The sequence below is a fragment of the Phyllobates terribilis genome, unplaced genomic scaffold, assembly GCF_046119375.1.
Source record: "Phyllobates terribilis strain yellow unplaced genomic scaffold, ASM4611937v1 Scaffold_5__5_contigs__length_657084704, whole genome shotgun sequence".
Lineage (NCBI taxonomy): Eukaryota > Metazoa > Chordata > Amphibia > Anura > Dendrobatidae > Phyllobates > Phyllobates terribilis.
In genome coordinates, this window is record NW_027362765.1 from 634,121,056 (window position 1) to 634,141,791 (window position 20,736).

The 20,736-nt window shown below is 46.7% G+C and overlaps 1 protein-coding gene across 1 annotated transcript in view; it reads left to right on the top strand.

The window, feature by feature from the left end:
- The first annotated feature begins 439 nt into the window (after positions 1-439).
- LOC141271676 (membrane-spanning 4-domains subfamily A member 15-like) overlaps positions 440-20,736 on the top strand; it is a 296,948-nt gene continuing 276,651 nt past the window's right edge. The window contains exon 1 of the mRNA XM_073681714.1: positions 440-571. Within this exon, the coding sequence (XP_073537815.1) occupies positions 440-571 (132 nt within the window). The remainder of the gene's footprint in view (positions 572-20,736) is intronic.

Here is a 20,736-nt window from a genome sequence, read left to right on the forward strand (position 1 = left end):
ACCACTCTATGTACTTTACCTTTTTATCTGTTGATCAATTTAAACATTTAAATTTTTATTTTATAAATCAGTAGTACACACAAAACTAAGAAACTCATTAATATATCTTATCAGAGAAATCTTTCTCTTTCTGGACTGACCTTTCATTCTTAAAATTCTCAATTTACTGGTGACATCTGTATACAGTGAAGATATATTATTACATTACTGAAATGGGAGATGATAATTGCTACTAATGAGATTCTGTGTAAATGGGAAGGTGGAGGAGGCAGGAGCTCAGCGTCCAGCCCCATCCTCCTCCCTGCCATCCTCTTCCCCTCTGCAAAAAATCTCATCAGTAGGGATCATCTGGTGATAAAAAAAATGAAGTAAGACAATAAATTGAGACATGCTTACAAAGTTATATCTGTTGTCTTTAATTTTGCAGAAACGTTATACAATGGGCATGGTGACAAACGGTGGAAGGATCCCGGTTGTAACATCATCAAACTGGAATCCACCTTTATTGCCTCCTCCACAAAGGCCAACGTTTCATCTAATTTTTCTCAAAGGACAACCAAAGTCTCTTGGGGTAAATTTTGACTCAAATTGAACTTGTTACTTTAAACTTTAAGCACTTTATTTATAGTTGAGAAAATAATAGAGAATGAACCCTCTAATAAGAGAAATATGATTGGCAATGCTAACTATCAGACAGCCATTTCCTGAGCAGAGTGGCACACAATTGCTATTTTTTTTATTAACTGAAGGTATGTTTTCCTTCAAAATGTTTGTTAGTGTGCCATTTAACCCCCTAGCGATGGAACCAATTTTGACCTTAATGATCAAGCCCCATTTGCCATATCTGACCATTGTCACTTTATGTGACCTGTGATTCTGCAATTCTGTAATTTTTCTTGACGTACTGTACCTATTGTTTGCGATAAATTTAGGAATTTTCATCCAGGAAATTGGATGAAAATTTTGAAAAATTAGCAATTTTCAAAATTGTAATGATTTAATCCTAAAACCAGATACCATACATTTCCCATGTGCCTATTTTACACCAGCGTATTTTTTCAAGTGTCCTTTTATTTTTTTGGCAGTTAGAAGGGTTTAAATTTTGCAGCAATTTTTCATTTATTCAAGGAAATGTACAAATCCTATTTTTATGGATCTATCCAGTTTTGAAGTAACTTTGAGGGGCCAGTATACTGTAAAATCCCCAGAACTGCACCCCTCAAATTATTCTAAACTGCTATCAGGAAATGTGTTAACCTTTAGGCTATGTGGCCACGATGCAGAATTGAAGCAGAAAATTTCCGCAGCGTTTCTGCATGTCCTTACTAGTAAAAACGCATGCGGATTTTACACGCGTTTTTTAAGCGTTTTTGCAGCGTTTTTCCATGCGGATTTGACTTGCATTTTTCAAATGCATTGTGACCTCAAATCCGCATGCCGAAACACACAAATAATGGACATGCTGCGGATTTTTCAACAAGGAAAATCCGCAGCGGAAAATTTCGCAGCATGTGCACAGCACATGCGGATTGTCATTGGGGACCATGGGGAAAGTATTACCAAACATTTTTAAAGCGTTTCCGCTGTGGAAATTCCGCATCAAAAACGCTTGAAAAAACGCATGCAGCCTTAAGGTGCAACATAAAAGTTAAGACAAAGTTGAATAAGAAAATTAAAAATTAAATTTTTCCACAAAAATATTACTTTAGCTGTAATTTTTTAATTTTCAAATGGAGTAATAGGGGAACATGGACCCAAAATTTATTGCGTAAGTCTACTGAATGTGGCAATATCCCATACAGTCATGGCTGAAAGTTTTGGCACCTCTGAAATTGTTCTAAAAAACAAAGTATTTCTTCCTGATAATTATTGCAATTACACATGTTTTATTATACACATTTATTTCCTTTGTGTGTATTGGAACAACACAAAAAGATAGAAAAAAAGGCAAATTGGACATAATTTCACACACAACACCAAAAAGGGGCCAGATAAAATTATTGGCACCTTTCCAAAATTATGGGTAACCAACTTTTTTTCAAGCATGTGATGCTCGTTCAAAATCACCTGTGGCAAGTAACAGGTGTGGGCAAAATGAAAATCACACCTAAAATAAGATAAAAAGGGGAGAAGTTGACTCAAACTTTACATTGTATGTCTGTGTGTGCCACACTAAGCATGGAGAACAGATAAAGGATAGGGATGAGTGGACCCATGTATGTTCGGGTTTGTCGGGTTCGACTAAACTGTAGTTGGATACTAGAACTCTACCCGAACTTAAACCCAAACCCGAACACCATAGAAGTCAATGGGGACCCAAACTTTTGTTCTGTAAAATGTCCGTAAAATGGTCGCAGTCAGGGCTAGGGGACTGCAAAAGGAAGCAAAATGGAGATAAGAGCAGGCAGGACAATTGCCCTGCAAACAAATGTGGATAAGGAAATGACTTAAAATAACATGGAATAAAAAATAATAATAATAATCTTGAACTAGAAGGCAGAGGTCCAAGTGGAGGAGGTGGTTGAGGTGGAGGTGGATGTGGCGGTGGAGGAGAAGGAGGTAGCCAACACTGTTTTTGTGTTGTTTTTTTTAATTTGGGGAGGCCAAAAACATTGGGAATGGCAAATAGAATGAACAAACTGCGGTGGAGTATAACAATGGCTTTGTGCTGCTGGTATACTTCTTTATTCAGCCAAAGGTACGGACAAGTCCAGTGAGATCTACACCTGGTTCATTTTAATGAATGTGAGCTTGCCCAAGTTGGCTGTGGATCATACCAGCTGTCATGCTAAACACATGTTCCGACAGTACACTTACCACAGGGCAGGCCAGCACCTCCAAGGCGTAAAGGGCAAGCTCAGTCCATGTGTCCAATTTGGAGACCCAGAAGTTAAATGGGGCAGACCCATCACTCGGTACGTGGTGATGTCTGGACGCATACCCTTCCACCATGTTGTTGAAACGCTGCATCCTGCTAATGCGGACCATATCAGATGGTGGTGCTGAATGTTGTGCTATGCTGAGGAAGGTTTTCCACATTTAAGCCAGGCTAACCCACTCTTCCAAGGTGGTGCCAGTGGCCAAGCTGCATTGGTGACTTCCTCCTCTTCCTCTGCCTTGTGCTTCCACTGAGCCCCTGCTGTCAGGTGGGAACGCCGTCAGTAGTGCGTCTACCTGTGTGCCCTTGAATTCCCGCATTTTCCGATCACACTCAAGTGACGGAAGTAAGGATGGCACGTTGTCCTTGTTGCTGGGATCCAGCAGGGTGGCCACCCAGTAATCAGCACAGGTAACAATCTGGGCAACTCGCACTGGCTATGTTGGTGGAGTAGATGACGCTGCACAACATGGCACACACGTGCCGTATGGAGGTTCACTCGTTGGCGGCGAAGTGGTGTTGTTCGGCAGAGCGTCTCACTCGTTCATGCAACTCCACTATTGCCTGCTGCTGCTCGCACAGTCTCTCTGGCATATGCAAGGTGGGAGTTCCACCTTTTAGGTACATCGCATATGAGGTGGAGAGCGGGAAGGCAGAAACAATATTACACTGCAGATAGGTGAGCAGCAGCAGGGTGGGAACGCCAAAAGCGCGCACAGACAGCCCGCACTTTCTGCAGCAGCGCTGACATCTTGGGGTAATTTTTCAGGAAGCTCTGCACCACCAAATTCAGCACATGTGCCAGGCAAGGGATGTACGTCAAACCGGCGAGGCCCAGAGCTGCTACAAGATTTTGCCCATTATCGCACACCTCCAGGCTTGAGGTTCAGCGGCACCAACCACTCATCGGTCTGTTGTTTGATCCCTGTCCACAGCTCTTGCACTGTGTGGAATTTTTCCCTTAAACACGTGTTTCAGAACAACCTGCTGTTGTTTTCCCCTGGCTGTGCTGAAGTTGGCATGTACTGTAGGTGTTACGCTGACCAGATGAGGAGACGGTGGTGGAAGCGGAGTAGGAGGAGGAGGCATCAAGGACAGAGAAACATCCAGCAATCCTTGGTGGTAGTATGACATGCGCCAAAACACTTTCTGCCTCATGCCCAGCCACCACTATATTTACCCAGTGGGAAGTTAGGGAGATATAACGTCCCTGCCCATGCTTACTGGTCCATGTATCGGTGGTTATGTGGACCTTGCCACCAGGGGCATATGATCCATAATGGCAAACCATGCTGCCGCTATGGGGCCCATGAGACAGGGGGGCCCGAGATTAAGGAGAAGGAATCTGCCTCTGCAAAAGTTGTGTTTTGTGCTGCGCAGTGGATGACTCAGTGTCTGCTCTGCTGCAGCAGAAGAGGGGGCTCCGCCCACCAGCTCCAGGCTCCAGCAGAGCAGAGTGGCTTCTTACAACATGGCCACTGCTCTCCCTGCCCCCCTGCTCTTTTTTTATTAGAGCGCTGCTCTCCCCCTGCTGCCTTGTAATTATAGCAAGAGAGGAGCCAGCTCTGTAGTCGGGCCCCAGGAGGAGGGGAGACTGCACCACAGAGAAGATGGAAGTACAGGCTATAGGAAGAAGAAGCTGCTAATGCACCATGTACAATAATCTGCAGTGAGGGTAAGTCCTTGTGTAATTTGTGGTGTAGGACTTGGTACTCACTCAGCTGCTTTTGAGGTAGACACAGGAAGCGGTTTCTTAAAAATGTCCAAGGCAGGTTTATTCAGACTTCATAAACCGCACTTTCAAAGTAAACAAAACACAGCCTTGTCCAGAACAGAGTACCGAAACAGACATAGACATGCTGGAGGCATCCATAACTCCAGCCACAGACACTGAATGAGACACTCGGTCTCTATTTTATTTACAAAAATGTGGGGTAGGGATATGTGAGCAGCCATTCACTCCCATCTCTTATGACTGCTTAGTAAAAACCTGCCATTATACGCCCTATTAACCCTCTCAGCACTACATGTGCTGGAGCATGCTTTTCCCGGGTTTACATCACCGAAGCTACCAACCTCGGTGATACATATCTCCCCTCAAGGACCTGTCCGGCGGCCATCTTACAGTGGGTATATATGTATATGTATGTGTGTCTAATATGTTTGAAGAAGTGTGAAATATGTCATGTCTATATTTGTGTACATATGTGTATGTGATGTACGTGTAATTAGTACATCCATGTAATCTCATGGGTTCATATGCGGCATTTCAGCTCCATTGCAAGTTTGAGACAGACCCCTTGCGATGGGGCTGAAGTGCCACATGTCAACATATAGGTGAATAAATACATGTAATGATTAGTGATGAGCGAGCACTAAAATGCTCGAGTATTCGTTGCTCGGGTCGAGCAAATTGGAATACTCGGGAGCTCGACCTGAGCAACGAGCCCAATGTAAGTCTATGGGAAACTCTAGCATTTTTCAGGCGGCTCCACCCAGCGGTCTGCAGAGGGCCTAAAAATTGCCCAAATTACATAGGAACAGCATGGGGAAGACCCCCGGAAGCATCTCTAACTCTGAGATCACTGCTGTCAACAACGTGGTCAGAGTATTACGCCACTTTTATGGACTCACAATAAAACATACAAAAACGAAACCAAAATGGATTTTCCTGGGAAATATGTTAAGGAACATCCTTTCCAGGGTAATGACTTGTATATAAGGCAAAATAAGTAACCAAAAACAAAAATACTCCTCCACAACTTGGGCTATGTTCACATGTAGCATTTTTGATGCGCTTTTGCACTTTTGCATTGCTTTCAGCCAAGTCAAATGCATTCACCAGGAAACGTAATTTTAACATTTTACAACCTTATCTGGCCACGTGGTGTGTGACACATCATCAGACACATGCATACAGTGCTGAAAAGACATGGTAACAGCATGGGGAAGACCTCTGGAAGCATCTCTGACTCCCAGGTCACTGCCTAAAAGTGTGCCAATCATAAGTGATCCTTGGCGCATGCGAAGATGCCTCCCGCCATGCACCTGTCGTTGCAGACTTGCAACAATTAACATCCACGTCCTTGTCCCACTGCAGCATTCAGTTGTCCCTACCCCATTCCTTGGAATACAAGCGCAAGTATGCAAGCAGCCACCCACCCACCCAGTTGGACAATGGCCTGATCTGTAATGCGTTTTGAGAAATAACATGCATAAGCATGGCCAATCCACATTAAAAAAGCAGCCATAGTGTCCGGGAACCTTCCCCCACACTTTTCTTAGCCAGGGCTGCTTTTCGGCAGGGTTGGACGGGCCCACCAGAGAACCGGAGACTCCTCCGGTGGGCCCTGGCTTCTCCTTCAGGAGAGTTCATAGTGCCGAGGTGAGGACATGATGATGATAGAGGCCACCATCTGCTTAGTTTTCTGTTACTTGGAATGCAAGTGCAAGTATGCAGCCAGCCACCCACCCACAGGCTGCAACACTAAACTGCCAGATTTCTGGGCCGCTCTTTGCATTTCAAATATGGCCTTTTAAGCTCTTGAAGGCGGAAGCTTTTCACAACCTCATGCCTGCGGCGGCCGGGTGTCCATACTTTGTCCCCAGCCACCACTGTTTCTCCCGGTGTCGCCTCCGCCTTCCACAAGCACGGGTCTCACATTACCCGTGCCCTCCCCAGTGCACTTACTGGGAAGGACCGCCTAATCACAAACATGTGGACAGGTGAATGTGGCCAGGGACGGTACGGAGCCAGTTCACAACTTTTTTGCTGAGAGTTGTATTTAGCTCGGTGAAAGGACTGGCATAGAGGGAAACCATATCTACCCTGTGTGTCATTTCTCCCAAGAAGTCCTCTAAAGCAGCTTGCACTTGAAATGTGGCCTGAACATTACTGCTGGTACTTTTCTGTGGGAATTTGCTTGCCTCCTACCAGCCTGGAATATTTCCAGCAAACTATGGTACGATGCCATGGTATTAGCACTGCCCCCAGTACCAGTAGCGAAGCCATCCCCAATTTCCTTCTCAGGAATTTTATTTGGTAGACTGAGTGGCTGCCCAAATACATTTTCTCACAAAGGAGCTGAAGCTAGAGTGGCAGTAGGTGCAAGTTTCTCCAGCCTGTTAGATATTAGAGGGTGAACGGCAGCACATTGGATCAGTGGTTAGCACTGAAGCCTTGCAGCGCTGGGATCCTGGGTTCAAATCCCAGCAAGGACAACATCTGCAAGGACTTTGTATGTTCTCCCCGTGTTTGCGTGTGTTTCCTCCTCAGTAAAAAGAGAGTGTCCGGGAACCTTCCCACACACTTTTCTTAGCAAGGACTGCTTCTCGGCAGGGTTGTACGGTCCCACCAGAGAATTGTCTGGTGTGCCTTGGCTTCTACCTCAGGAGAGTTCATGATAGTGCTAACTTTGCAGCTGCTATGGGGCTCTTGAGCGGGTGAGAAAGGTTATCCCTCAGAATCAAATACTCTGGTGGGCACAATGTTTTTCAATCTGAAACAGCTTCTCAGTGGGAGTTGTATTTTACCACAGCCATATTCTTTAGCTCAGTAAAAGGACTGGCATAGAGGGAAACCATATCTACCCCAGCTGTCATTTTTCTGTCACCAGGTTCCGCCCATTGTCACACACGACCATGCCTGGCTGTATGTTCAGCGAGGAGAGCCACAGATCAGGCTGCTGTGTTACAGCATTCAACAACTCTGCAGCGCTGGGTGGTTTGTCAATTAAGCATGTTATCTTCAGCACAGCCTGTTGCCGCTTGGCCAAGGCAGTGCTGCAGTGCTGTCAGCTTGTGACTGATGTAGTCATTTCGGAGATGGAGGAGGATGTGCATGAGCTGAACAATGTGATTACATTGAGGTTAAATTGGTGACGCTGTTTTTTATACTAAAGAAAGATCTTATTGTTTTGTTCTTTTTACGTTATTTTTTAAGACAAATGCATTCACCAGGAAATGTCATTTTAACATTTTACAACCTTATCTGGCAATGTGGTGTGTGACACATCATCAGACACATCCTGTTTTATTTATGATGGAGGGACTCTGAAAGTCATAAAGCCTATTTTTATAGGGCCATCAGACAGCCCTTACTATTCTTAAAAGGCCAGCAGTCGGCCCTCTCTATTGTTAGAGAGCCATCAGCCGGCTATGCTTTGTTCTTATTATTAACAAGTGGGTCTCCTATACTGTTATTGCGTATCCAGTGACTGCATCCAAATTTTTGGCAGCTCTTGCAACCCAATACCCCTTTGAAGAGACATAGAGGAGGGTCTCAGTAAAAAAAATGTTCCCATTATAAAGGAGTGGGTCTCCTATAGTGGTAATGCCCATGCTGTGACTGCAAGGGCTGCCAAAATTTAGGAAAAACCCCACTAAGAATTTAAAGACACACAGAGCAGGGCCACAGTAACAATAAATTCCATTTAGAAAGGAGAGAGTCTGCTATACAGTTATAGGGTATGCAGTGAGTCCAATGGCTGACCAATTTTAGGAAAAATCCCACTAAGAATTTAAAGACACACAGAGCAGGGCCACAGTAACAAGTACGACATGTTCCCATTAGAAAGGAGAGGGTCTGCTCTACAGTTATAGGGTATGCAGTGAGTCCAACGGCTGACCAATTTTAGGAAAAACCCCACAAAGAATTTAAAGACACACAGAGCAGGGCCACAGTAACAAGGTACGACAATGTTCCCATTATAAAGGAGTGGGTCTCCTATAGTGGTAATGCCCATGCTGTGACTGCAAGGGCTGCCAAAATTTAGGAAAAACCCCACTAAGAATTTAAAGACACATAGAGCAGGGCCACAGTAACGACAAATTCCATTTAGAAAGGAGAGGGTCTGCTATACAGTTATAGGGTATGCAGTGAGTCCAATGGCTGACGAATTTTACGAAAAACCCCACTAAGAATTTAAAGACACATAGAGCAGGGCCACAGTAACAAGGTACGACAAATTCCCATTAGAAAGGAGAGAGTCTGCTATACAGTTATAGGGTATGCAGGGAGTCCAACGGCTGACCAATTTTAGGAAAAACCCCACTAAGAATTTAAAGACACATAGAGCAGGGCCACAGTAACAAGGTACGACAAATTCCCATTAGAAAGGAGAGAGTCTGCTATACAGTTATAGGGTATGCAGTGAGTCCAACAGCTGACCAATTTTAGGAAAAACCCCACTAAGAATTTAAAGACACATAGAGCAGGGCCACAGTAACAAGGTACAACAAATTCCCATTAGAAAGGAGAGAGTCTGCTATACAGTTTTAGGGTATGCAGTGAGTCCAACGGCTGACCAATTTTAGGAAAAACCCCACTAAGAATTTAAAGACACATAGAGCAGGGCCACAGTAACAAGGTACAACAAATTCCCATTAGAAAGGAGAGAGTCTGCTATACAGTTATAGGGTATGCAGTGAGTCCAACAGCTGACCAATTTTAGGAAAAACCCCACAAAGAATTTAAAGACACATAGAGCAGGGCCACAGTAATGACAAATTCCCATTAGAAAGGAGAGAGTCTCCCATAGTGTTAGCCTATGCAGTGAATGCAAGGGCTGCCAAAAATTTGGAGGCACTTCAATGACCCTTGGAAGACGTGGAGGAGGGCCTCTTAAAAAAATGTTCCCATTAGAAAGGAGCGGGCCTCCTATACTTGTAATACCCATGCACTAAGTGTATGGCTGACAAACATTTACCCCTGGGGAGTATACATGAACATACTGTATAAAAATTTTTTTTACGGGCTATCATTCGGTGGTGTTGAGAAGTCTTGCCCAATCCAGCCCTTGTTCATTTTTATAAGAGTCAGCCTGTCAGCATTTCAGGTTGACAGGCGGATGCGCTTATCAGTTATAATTCCACCAGCGGCACTAAAAACCCGCTCTGATAAGACGCTGGCGGCAGGGCAGGCCAGGACCTCCAAGGCATAGAGAGCCAGTTCATTCCACGTATCCAGCTTGGATATCCAATAATTATAAGGCACAGAGGAATCACGGATGACGTTGGTATGGTCGGCAAGTTACTCCCTCAGCATCTTCCCAAACTTTGCACTCCTTGTGAGAGTACCCTGCGCCTCAGGGCCTGTGCGATGGGAGGGTCTGAGAAAACTCTCGCAGAACTTTGACAGTGTTCCCCTGCCTCTGCTAGATTGAAGTTGTGTCTCTCTCACCTGTACTCCTTGGTTGTCCAATGAAGTGTGCCCTCTGCTGCCAGCGTTTTCAGATGGGAATTTTTTAATAGTTCCGCAACAAGGGCCTTCTGGTACAGCCCCATTTTTGTAGACCTGTCCGCCTCAGGAATAAGAGATACTGTATAAAGTTCTCCTTGTAGCGTGGGTCTAGAAGTGTCACCAACCAGTAATGACTGTCACCAAAAATTTTGAGAACACAAGGGTCATGGGAAAGGCAGCGTAAGGTTGTGTGCCCACGATGCGTTATTCAAGCGTTTTCGCTGCGGAATTTCTGCAGCGTAAACGCTTGGGAAACGCTTGGTAAACTTTCCCACATGGTCTCCAATGCAACTTTCAATGCTGCGTATTTTTCTGCAGCGTTTATGCTGCGCTCAAAAATACGCAGCATGTCCTTTAATTTTGCGGAAGCGCTGCTTTTTTGCCGCCATTGACTTGCATTAGAACGCGCCAATTCCGCAAGACTGAATCTGTACTTCCGTAATTGGCGCGTTCTAATATGCGGATGGTACCCGGGTGTGGAGGACAGGAGACTCTCCTCCACACCCAGGTACCATTAAAAGCTGTAAAAAAAAGAATAAAATAAAAAATAAAGATTATATTCACCTTCCGACGGCCTCCGGACTCCTTCCGACAGATCGCGCAGGACTGAAGGACCTGCGCTGATGTCACAGTCATGTGACGGTAGGTCTTTCAGTACAGCGTATCGCGATCTTTTGGCAGCCAGGAACGGGCGCAGCAAGACTCGGGGGCCATCAGAAGGTAAATATAGGTTTATTTTTTTATTTTTAACCATTCTCTCGGGTCACACTATATAAATCCATGCCGGTTGCATGGATTTTTATAGTGTGACCTAGTTGTCAAGCACTTTCCAAGTGATGCTAAAATCGCTTGGAAAGCGCTTGACACCCGCAAGCGGAAATGCAAGTGAAGAACGCTTCATTTCCGCATGTCCCTGGCATGAAAAACGCATGTTCAACGCGCATGCATTTTTTTTCTGCCAGGGAGATGCAGAAACGCTCAGGAAAAAATCCTGAGCATTTCTGCATCGTGGGCACATAGCCTAACATAAACTCAGCCATGCGTACCAGACTACTAACAGGCAAGACTTCCGTGTCCTCACCAAGAGGATGACTGACCATGCTCTCCTCCTCCTCCTCTCTGTCCTCTGGCCATCCACGCTGAACAGACGGTATGACAGCTGTGCAGGTAGTACTGTCTATAGTGCATGAAACTAGCTCCTGTCCTTCCTCCTCCTCCTCCTCTTCCTCATTGTCACCCAATCCACGTTGGGATGAGATGAGGCTTAGCTGTGTGTAATCACCCTGTATGGTTCCTTGCTCCATCTCATCATGCTCCGCCTGCAATGCATCCTCTTTGATTGTGAGCAGAGAGCGTTTAAGAAGATAGAGAAGCGGGATGGTGACGCTAATTATGGCGTCATCACCGCTCACCATCTTGGTGGAGTCCTCAAAGTTTTGGAGGATTGTACATATGTGTGACATCCATGTCCACTCCTGAAGTCTTATGTGTGGAGTCTGAACTGAATAGCGATGGCCTTGTTGATTCTGGTACTCAACAACTGCCCTCTTCTGCTCACAAATCCTTCCCAACATCTGCAGTGTAGAGTTCCAACGCGTGGGGACATCACACACCAGTCTGTGAGCCAGAAGCTGGAAACGCAGCTGAAACACTGCAAGGGCGGCGGTGTTAGAACTCTCCTGTTAGGTTTTTTTTAGTTTGCTGGTCACATGACCATTTTTGCCTATTTAATCTGGCTCCGCCCTCCTGGTCTTGCTGGACTTCATTGTATTTACTACTCTTGAGCTAGCTTGGTGCTCTGTTGCCCTTCTCTGTTAGTTTTGCTAGGTCTTCTGACCTCTATGCTTTTTGTTGTGTGTTTGTCTTTGACTGCTACTATTTCTGCTAGGAGGTGTCCAAACTTATCCCAGTCCCTAGTTCTTGTTGGGATCCCTCCCTCACATCTATAGGTCTTCGTTCAGACTAGCCGAGGACTTTAGCGGGTCTGATCGCAGGATCAGGTTCCCCGTTACATCGTAGGGATCTAGTTTAGTTCTATTGTAGGGACAGTTCTCCTGTCTTTCCTTAGTCCCTGTAGCAGATCATAACAGTAAGTCCAGCCCTAAAAGAAAAAAAAAAAAATTTTCTCTAAGGAAAGACCTCCAGTTTTCCATCATGGTCTCGGTTCAAGATTTGGCTCAATGCTTGCAGGGACTCTCTCTGGAGGTGGCCAAGCTCCAACAACACGTGAGTAGCTGTTGTGGAGCACATTTTGTGGAACCAAAGGTACGTCTGCCTGATTTATTTTTTGGCAAACAACAAGATATTTTTCTTTTAAAAATGCTTGTTTATTGTATTTTCGTTTGAGACCCGGATCCTCTGGTAATGAATCACAGCGCATAGGGTTCATAATGTCACTTTTGCGCAAAGATCCTCAGGGATGGGTCTTCTCTCTCCAACCTAGTGATCCGTGCTTTAGATCAGTGGATAGTTTTTTTTCTGCTTTGGGTTTGTTGTACGATGATCCTGATCGTGTCTCATCTGCTGAGTCTGAATTGAGACGTTTGAGGCAGGGATCAGGTAATGTGGAAAAATATTGTTCTCACTTCCGTCGGTGGTCTGCCCAGGTGGGGTGGAACGATTCAGCTTTGAAAAGCTTGTTTCTTGCAGGGCTAGGTGAAAGGGTTAAGGATTTACTGATTGCTTATCCCACACCTGGAAACTTGCAGGAGGCAATGCAATTAGCTATACGGGTGGACAGAAGACTGCGTGCAAGGGTTAATGAGAGCAAATCCTCTGCTATGTCAGCTCCGAGTCTTGAGAGGGTCTGTGCTGACAATGGAGAGCCGATGGAGATTGGGGCGATGGCACCCCGCTCTCAGGAAAAAGATCGCAGGCTTTCTGAAGGCTTGTGCTTCTATTGCGGAAATTCTGGTCATTTTATTAAGAACTGTGTGCTTCGTTTGAAGAAAGAAAAAAAAATGGTCAGTTATGCCCGTATTGCCTGTTTAAATTCTAAGGGAGTATTAGTATCTGCCACTACTGCTGCTCAGGATGAATTAATTGAATTTCGGGTATTTGTGGATTGTGCTTCTACTCTGAATGTGATTGATGGGGGATTCTTGGAAAAACTTAGATTAGAACCTAAAACTTTGTCATCCCCTATTGCTGTGGTTTCTGTTGATGGCTCTCCCTTGAAGAGTGTTACTCATAAGGTCTGTGAATTTCCCCTCACTATTAATGGTATTCACCAAGGAAATTTGGATTTGGTGGTATTGGATAATTTGCCTTCTCCAGTAATATTGGGGTTACCCTGGTTAAAATTGCACAATCCTGTACTGGATTGGTCTACCAATGAAATTAAGTCCTGGAGCCCTAAGTGTTATGATAAGTGTTGTAACGGACGTATTGCTGCTGTGGATAAAGGGGAATTGCCTGTACCTATTCAGGATTTTTGGAGAGTTTTTTCTGAGGAGGAGTCACAAATTTTGCCTCCCCATACAGACTATGATTGTACCATTGAATTTGTCCCTGGAGTGACTCTTCCTAAAAGTCGTTTATTTAATCTTACTATTCCTGAGAGAAAGGCTTTGGAGGAATACATACAGACAAGCTGGGCCGCCGGTCACATTAGGCCTTCCAAGTCTCCTGTGGCTGTTGGATTTTTTTTTGTAAAAAAAAAAGATGGCGGTTTACATCCTTGTCTGGACTTTCGTGAGATTAATAAAATTACTGTACGCAATCCTTATCCACTGCCATTGATTCCTGATTTATTTAACCAGTAAGTGGGGGCCAAGTGGTTCTCTAAAATTGATCTCCGGGGGGCATACAATTTGTTGCGCATGAAGGAGGGTGATGAATGGAAGACTGCTTTTAACACTCCTGTGGGTCATTTTGAGAATCTGGTTATGCCTTTTGGTCTTACCAATGCTCCAGCATTTTTTCAGAATCTTATTAATGAAATCGTTAGACCTTTAATCGGCAAAAATGTGGTTGTGTATTTGGATGACATTCTGATTTATTCGCCTGATCTGGAGTCTCATTGGCGGAGCGTACGTGAGGTATTACAGTTATTAATGGACAATTCGCTTTTTGCTAAGCTGGAGAAATGTGAGTTCGCTGTACAGAGAATTAGTTTTTTGGGCTACATTATCTCCAGTGAAGGTTTTGAGATGGACCCGGTTAAAGTTCAAGCTGTGCAGGAATGGCCTAGACCTATAGGTTTGAAATCGATACAGAGGTTTTTGGGTTTCACCAATTATTACAGAAAATTCATAAAAAATGTTTCTATTATTGTCAAACCGCTGACCGATCTCACCAGGAAAGGTGCTAATGCTGTTCAGTGGACTTCTGAGGCCATTGAAGCTTTTGTGTTTCTAAAGGAGAGGTTCACCTCTGCTCCCATCCTTATGCAGCCTGATGTGACTAAGCCGTTTTTGGTTGAGGTTGATGCTTCTTCGGTGGGGGTCGGTGCGGTGTTGTCTCAGGAAAACAAGGATGGAGTACATCCCTGTGCCTTTTTTTCAAAAAAATTTTCTGAGACTGAACTTAATTACGATATTGGTAATCGGGAATTGCTGGCGATTAAACTCGCATTTGAACACTGGCGTCACCTCTTGGAAGGTGCTGAATTTCCCATTCAGATTTTCACTGATCATAAAAATCTGATCTATCTTGATGCTGCCAAGCGCTTGAATGCCCGTCAGGCTAGGTGGGCACTTTTTTTCTCGTGGTTTAATTTTTCCGTTACTTACATCCCGGGTACCAAGAATGTTAAAGCGGATGCTTTGTCTCGCAGCTTTTCTCCCATGGTCTGTGTTGAGGAGGAAGAGGAGAGCATTTTACAAGAAGGTGTTGTGATTGCTGCTTTGGACTCCGTTTTGGAGGATGAGATTCTTAAAGCTCAGGAGAATGCCCCATCTAACACTCCCCATGGGAGGTTGTTTGTGCCTAGGACCTTTAGGAGAGATTTGTTTGTTGAGTGTCATGAGTCTCGGTTGGCAGGTCATCCAGGAATTTCTGAGACCAAGAGACTTGTGGGTTGCAGTTTTTGGTGGCCTGGATGGCAGAAGGAAGTCATTAAGTGGGTGCGCCAATGTACTGTGTGTGCTAGATCCAAGTCTTCGCATGCTCCTGCTGCGGGGTTGCTTTGCCCTCTGGAGGTTCCTAGTGCACCTTGGACACATCTGGATATGGACTTTATTACTGACCTTCCCCCCTCTGAAGGTTTCACGGTCATCTGGGTGGTCGTGGACCGTTTTAGCAAGATGTGTCACTTGGTTCCCTTCATCAAACTGCCTTGCGCTAAGACACTCGCTAAGGCCTTTGTCAAGGAAATTGTCAGACTACATGGTGTTCCTACTGACATTGTTTCTGATAGGGAACCTCAGTTCGTGGCTCATTTTTGGCGTGCCTTTTGTGACAGGTTGGGAGTTCATTTGTCGTTTTCATCTGGATATCATCCTGAGTCTAATGGCCAGACAGAAAGGAAGAACCAGGATGTTGAGCAGTTCTTGCGTTGTTTTGTGGCAGACAATCAAGAGGGGTGGTCTGAGTTTCTGCCACTTGCTGAATTTGCTCTTAACAACCATACATCCTCTTCTGCTGGGTGTTCGCCTTTTTTTTGTTGTTCTGGGAGACATCCGTCTTTTGGGTCATTCTCCAAATTGGTTTCGGCTGTGCCTGAGGAGGAGAGTTTTTCCGGTGATTTGGAGAGAGTTTGGACGGATGTGCGTGGTAATCTTCAGGAGGCTAACAAAAAATCTAAGAGGTACTTTGATAGGAAACGGCAAGAGGTTTTGTTTGCTGTTGGTGACATGGTTTGGTTGTCCTCTAAGAATCTGCGATTGAGGATTCCTTCTAAAAAATTGGGTCCCAAGTTCGTAGGGCCCTTTAAGGTGCTTCAGATAGTTAACCAATCTGCTGTTAGGTTGGAGGTTCCTACGTCCTGGAAGATTAACCCGGTGTTTCATGTTTCTCTGTTGAAAAAAGCTGATGTGTCTGATGGTGACGCCTCTGCCACTGTTCCTCCGGTGGTGGAGGACGGGGAATATGAAATTTCCCGCATCCTAAATTCTAGACGGTATAGAGGGAGTTTGCAGTATCTCGTCGCTTGGGAGGGTTTCGGACCTGAGGATAACTCATGGGTGAGGGCGGATGATGTTTCTGCTTCCAGACTTGTCAGAGCGTTTCACAGGAGGTTTCCTGGTAAGCCTGGGCCTAGGGGATCCGGAGGATCCTCTTAGAAGAGGGGGTACTGTTAGAACTCTCCTGTTAGTTTTTTTTTAGTTTGCTGGTCACATGACCATTTTTGCCTATTTAATCCGGCTCCGCCCTCCTGGTCTTGCTGGACTTCATTGTATTTACTACTCTTGAGCTAGCTTGGTGCTCTGTTGCCGTTCTCTTAGTTTTGCTAGGTCTTCTGACCTCTATGATTTTTGTTGTGTGTTTGTCTTTGACTGCTACTATTTCTGCTAGGAGGTGTCCAAACTTATCCCAGTCCCTAGTTCTTGTAGGGATCCCTCCCTCACATCTATAGGTCTTCGTTCAGACTAGCCGAGGACTTTAGCGGGTCTGATCGCAGGATCAGGTTCCCCGTTACATCGTAGGGATCTAGTTTAGTTCTCTTGTAGGGACAGTTCTCCTGTCTTTCCTTAGTCCCTGTAGCAGATCATAACAGGCGGAAGCTGTAGCTGATTTTCTAAAATGGGCACACAGGTGGCGTACTTTAGCAAGCAGATCCAGCAGCTCCGGGTAGGATTTGAGAAACCGCTGAACCACGAGGTTAAGCACATGGGCCAGGCATGGTACATGTGTGAGCTCGCCTTGCCACAGAGCCGCCACCAGGTTCCGGCCATTGTCACACACGACCATGCCTGGCTGTAGGTTCAGCAGTGTGAGCCAGAGATCTGCCTGCTCTTTCAGAGCTGTCCACAACTCTTCAGCATTGTGCGGTTTTTCAACTAAGCATATTAGCTTCAGCACAGCCTGTTGCAGCTTGGCCGAGGCAGTGCTGCAGTGCGACTGATGTGGTCATTTCGGAGATGGAGGCTGAAGAGGAGGAGGGGGCTGAGGAGGATGAGGCGCAGGAGCTGTAGACTATGGGGGCAACCCTGATTAACCTAGGGCCCGCAATCCTTGGCGTCGGGAGGACGTGTTCCGTCCCAAGGTCCGACTGGGTCCCGGATTCCACTTTGTTAACCCAGTGTGCCGTCAATGAGATGTACCGTCCCTGCCCACAAGCACTTGTCCACGTGTCCGTGGTTAGGTGGACTTTACCAGTAACTGCGTTGTTGAGAGCACGGCTAATGTTGTGGGACACGTGCTTGTGTAATGTGGGGACGGCACACCGGGAGAAATAGTGGCGGCTGGGGACCAAGTACCGAGGGACGGCCGCCGCCATCAGGTTGCGGAATGCTTCCATCTCCACGAGCCTAAAAGGCAACATTTCGAGCGCAAGCAGTCGCGAAATGTGAGAATTTAGTAGTGTGGCCTGTGGGGCGATGGCTGCATATTTGCGCTTGCGTTCCAAGGACTGGGGTATGGACAACTGAACACTACGCTTGGACAAGGACATGGACGTGCTTCCTGATGCTGCTACTTGAGAGTGTGCAACGACAGGTGCAGGGCAGGAGGCGTCTTCGCATGCACCATGGACAGGAGATTGGCTTGCATGCACAACAGCGGAAGAAGCAATGGTGCCACCCGCAGACACTGTTCCTGGACCCTGGGGTTCGGCCCACAAAGTCCGGTATTTTGCTGCCATGTGCCTGATCATGCTGGTGGTGGTCAGGCTGGTCGTTTTGCCACCCCTGCTGATGATGGCCTGGCAGGTGGTGCAAATGGCCTTTTTGGGGTTATCGGCAGAGTCTTTAAAAAACAACCAGACTCGGGAAGACCTAACAGTTGTACTGGCAACTTCCTTCATGTTGGTGTTACTTTGAACGGTTGCCTGCCTTCTGTCTGCGGCCATCACACTGCTTCTTCCTGCTTGTTGGGGTGCTCTGCCTCCCCCCCCCCTGTGTGCTGCTGTCCTCTCTCTGAATGTCCGCCTGCCAGGTTGGGTCAGTTACTATATCATCCACCACCTCGTCTTCCACTTCCACACCCTGGTCCTCCTCCTGACTTTCTGGCAATTGTGTCTCATCATTGTCTACCTCTTGTAACACTTTCCCACTGTCACCTTCGTGTGACCGTGGCTGCTCAAATATTTGGGCATCGCTACACGCGATCTCCTCTTGCCCCGCTACAAGTGGACCGGACGAGAGGCCCGAATCTATAAATGGAAAAGTGAACAGCTCTTCAGAGTGTCAAAGTGTGGGATCAGTTGTCTCTTAATACTCAGCATGGTGGGAGGAAGGAGGATCAGGGTGAGGAATATACGGTCCAGACTCACAGCTAGTGTTGAGCCACCCCCGTAGTGTTCGAGTTCGGTTCGGTTCGTCGAACACCCGTGTGTTCGCCGAACTGTTCGTCGAACTGTTCGTCGAACACCTTCGAACACCGTTAAAACCAATGGCAGGCAAACAAAAACACATAGAAACACATAGAAAACACCTTCAAAGGTGTCCAAAAGCTGACAAACTGCTCAGAAGACATAACTAACACATGGAAAAGTGACAAGTACATATAGTCATGCGAAAATAAAAGAGGTGGGGGAGTAAAAGGAGGGGGAGACACAGATATAGGCATGTCATGCCCTTCTAAAATCCAAAAAGTGAGAAGCCGACACGGCCAGTCCGCTCCTGCCCGTGCCACCTCCGTGTCGCCGGGTTTGTGCCAGAGCCGCGGTGAACCCTGACGGCCAGCCCCCCTCTCCCAATGCTGGTGCCTGTCCGCTGGTGGGTCGAGCGAGCCCCCCTGTGGTGGAGGCAGCTCTAAGCTTTTTAATTTAAATTGTCTCTCTAATTTGAATGAATACACTTTAAATCCATTTACAAGGATCTATTGGAGGGCAAGTCTCATGCCAGCAGCCGCGGTAATTCCAGCTCCAGTAGCGTCCACTAAAGCTGCTGCAGTTAAAAAGCTTTTATAAGGATCGAGCTCGGCTGTCCACCGCAAGGCATCCTACTGCCAGTCCCAGCCCCTATGCCTTGGGGTGCCTCCTGATGCTCTTCACTAAGTATCCCATGGTCCCGAAGCATTTCCTTTGAAAAAATTAAGTGTCTAAACTACAGGTGGTGCAGCTTGCTTAACAGCCGGGATAATCCGCTCACTAGCAGACACTGCTACTAGGCACAAAGTATTTCCTGGGCTAGATGCAGTTAAAAATTTGTAATTAGATACTCTCGTTGGATGCTGAGAAAGCATTCCATAGAGTCTCCTGGCACGCCATATATGATTCTCTTAAAAAGCTTGGGGTAGGGGTCTAGGGGACCCTTTTATAGCCAAAATCACGGCCCTGTATCGCAATACGTCACCTAGGCTGAAGATAAATGGAACTGTAGCACCCTGAGGGCTCGGTTGCTACAGACGTATTGCACCTCACCCAGAGGTGTGATATCTCACTCTCAGGTAAGGATGGAGTGTGGATCAGGACCCGACACCTGCATGCATTACACCACATTGCCGTGGGGCAGGGCGACCAATATGCCCCTGAGATGGGCACGACAGTCCCTGTCCCTGGCTGGAGTGGGGGGAGGGAACACTGAGGAAGGGGAACCCTGTAGTGCAGAAGCAGGGAGGAAGCAGTTCCTGGGTGCATTGAGAAGGGAGTATAAAAGGTGGGCACCATCTTAGTTCAGTGCAGAGAAGTCTGAGCAGAAGTGGCAGGGAGCAGGGGCTCTGCATGAGCTCTGCTCCGGAGGCGGGCCTAGTAACAGAGGCCCAGGCCTGGAAGAGGGAGAAGGAAGGAAGAGGAGCGGAGAAGGCTCCAGGAACGAGGAATGAAGGGATCCCAGGGGTGCGGACGGGCGAGTCGCCACCGCACGCCCGAATCCACCTGCGTGGAGGGGTCAGGCCAAAGGGGGAGACCGGTCCCCGAACTAGTGGAGGCAGGAAACGACCCTCAGCTAGAAACCGGAGGCTCTGACATTTTATGTGGCGCAGCCCCTCGCTACACCCGCTAGGAAGGCACCACATAGGGTCAGGGAAACTGGCGCCAAGTTTACCAAGAGGAGGCCCGAGGCAGCCGGACAGAAGTGTTGGTAAGAAAGGCCAGACAAAGGACACACAAAGGGGGTCCTGTGAAGTGCTCCAAAGTTATCTGGGAGTTGTCTGAGCCCCTCACCTGGTGAGCACAGTACGACGTGGGCAGCCGTTACCTGCAGACGTGGTCTGGATAATAAGAACTGTGAGTAAAGGCCCTGAACTGCATCACTGACTCCGTGTCGTTACTGCTGCTGCCCTGCACCATCACCCCCATCCTCCGCATACACTGCCCTGAGGCTATACTCCTCCCGTGGGGAGTTATGCTACGCTCTGCTGCACCCACAACACCAGCCTCAGTGGTCTGCCCTGTAGCGGCGGTTCACTCTGACCGCAATCCACGGGTGGCGTAGTCGGACATTTAAACATGAAAACCACATAAATAGTTCCGCCACTGGTTTGACCGCCCTGAGCCACGGAACTGGGTCGCCGCCACGAAGACTACAACCACCAGCATCCACCAAAAAGGGTCCGGCTCCGGGTGTCCCAAGGC